Source organism: Microtus pennsylvanicus, chromosome X, assembly GCF_037038515.1.
Source record: "Microtus pennsylvanicus isolate mMicPen1 chromosome X, mMicPen1.hap1, whole genome shotgun sequence".
NCBI classification, from domain to species: domain Eukaryota; kingdom Metazoa; phylum Chordata; class Mammalia; order Rodentia; family Cricetidae; genus Microtus; species Microtus pennsylvanicus.
In genome coordinates, this window is record NC_134601.1 from 100261459 (window position 1) to 100263822 (window position 2364).

Genomic DNA, 2364 nt, shown 5'->3' on the forward strand with positions numbered 1-2364 from the left:
CATCATGCTTTTTTGTCTTTCTCCTTTTTTTAAAGTCAGGGTTTTTTTTTTTTTTTTGTATATACCTCTGGTTTCTCCAGAATTCAAAATTTAGACCAGGATGCCTTTTACATGATGGAAGTCCTCCTACCCATACTTCCTGAGTACTGTGATTATTTTTGCATTGACTTTTTATTTAACTTGTGTGCACTATATTTATTCAGTTCCCGTCTTCTCTCTCCATCCCAACCCATTCCTCTCCTTGTTGTCTCAAATCCACGGTCCATTTTATAATTAATATTGTTACATATGTGACAATATATAAATACATATATTTTATATATTGTTTTACTTAAAAATATCTATAGTGTAAGTAATAAATAATATAAAAACATACACTTATTATATAAAGACGTAAATACAGCCTAATATGTCCATTTAGTGTTGCTTACATGTATATGGTTTTAGGACTGAGCGATTATGCCTACAGAAGACTGAATCTCCCTCTTGTAACAGCCACTGTCTACAGTGCTTCATGTAAGGGTATGGCCTTGTGAGATTTCACCATTCATGTTATGTGAATTGGTGTGGTCATTCAAGTTTAAGTCTCCTTTGGGCTTCCTTACTCCTGGGTTCTGTGAAACATTACAGCAGCCTAGTACTAGATGTGAGTAGAATTGAGAGTGTTCAAACCCCAGAGAAAGGCAGCCATCCTTTACCTCACAGTATATATAAGGTGACCAGAGGTGAGGAATACAGGGAATGCTTAGAACAGTGATGTCATTATACTGTGTATAACAAGGAGGGGAAAGAATTGCTGAAAGCCTGAGTGTTCTCAACTTGCTTCAAGTGCTCATAGTACGTTATTTTCCTGATTCAGGTATCTCAGTTCCCTGTTCTACTACCAAGACTCTGACCTGCTGTCCCTGACGCCAGCAATCATGCCAAGGGGACAGAAGAGTAAGGCGCGTGCTCGTGAGAAACGACGCCAGGGGCTCAAGGATGCTCAAGCAAAGGAGGCAGAGAAAGTAGAGTCACCTGCCGGCTCTGATCAAGCTTCGGGAGATGCTAAGCCAAGCACTTCTACTGCTGACTTCCCACAGCAGTCTGAAATCTCAGCACCCAGCAGCACTGCCAGCCAGGGAGTGACCCATGGAAGGTCTGATAATGGTGACCAGGGCCAAGGGGATGTAAATGAGCGTCCCTCCGGGGCTCTACTCTCCACTAGAAGCATGCCGATGGATCTTATGACAAGGAAGACAGGAATGCTGATGGAGTACATGCTCTACAAATACAACTTGCAGCAGCCCATGAAGAGGGGAGAGATGCTCAAAGTTATCAACAAAAGGTTCAAGGAACACTTCCCCGAGATCCTCAAGAAAGCTTCCTATCGATTGGATGTGGTGTTTGGCCTTGAGCTGAAAGAAATCCTGCCACATGGTCAAGCATACGAGCTTGTGAGCAAGCTAGATTTCGAGGATGATGGAAGTAGGATTAATGAGCTAGGTGTTCCTACCAGGGGCATTCTGATTGCTCTTCTCAGTGTGATCTACCTAAATAACTATTGTGCTTCCGAGAAGGATGTCTGGTATTTCCTGAATGCATTAGGAGTCTATGATGTGATCATACACGTCTTCTTTGGGGATATCAGGAAGCTTATCACTGAGGAGCTAGTTCAGGAAGAATACATAGAATACCGTCAGGTTCCTAACAGTGATCCTCCGTCCTATGAGTTCCTGTGGGGTCCGAGGGCCTATGCTGAAGCAACCGAGATAAAGGTGATGGACTTTTTAGCCAAGGTCAATAAAGCCTTGCCTGGGGTTTGCTTATATCGTTCAGAGCAGGATTTGATTAAAGAGGAAGAAGTATTCCAGGCTGCAGCTGCAGCTAAGTCTGGCACTAAAGGCAAGGCCAAGGGACGTACTAAGACCAAGTTAAGTTGTCCTACTCACAAGTGAGGTATAAGGTAGCCTCTGCTTTATGATTGAAAAGGTCTGTTCATCTTTTTCAAATAAGCTGTTGATAATGTTTTGGAGGCCTTTTAGCAAAGTTTTAACTTGGGGTTAAATGTACACAGACAAGTTTTAAAGCCAGTTCCTTCACTGTTCTTTACTAAGTTGGGAGCTCAAATTTTTTGGATTTATTTGGAATATGGTTTACAATTTGAAATGTTCTAAGGATTTGGTGATGTTCATAAGATACTATGGATTAGATTAAGAAAATGGTGTGAAATATGAAAGAAAAATATTCAAAAGTGTTAGTCTTTTCAGTGAAGTGTTTTTGTAGTCCTTATTTTCTTGTCATTGCTGTAGGTAAACATACTGACTTTTGTTTCTGATATTAAAATATGTGTGATAAATTAGCTGAGAAAGAGATCTCTTATAT

The 2364-nt window shown here is 40.8% G+C and overlaps 1 protein-coding gene across 1 annotated transcript; it reads left to right on the forward strand.

Moving 5' to 3' along the window:
- The first annotated feature begins 920 nt into the window (after positions 1-920).
- LOC142840445 (melanoma-associated antigen B4-like) lies at positions 921-1937 on the forward strand. Its single transcript, XM_075956968.1, has one exon. It carries the CDS (start codon positions 921-923, stop codon positions 1935-1937), a length of 1017 nt encoding a protein of 338 aa, XP_075813083.1.
- Positions 1938-2364: the final 427 nt, after the last annotated feature.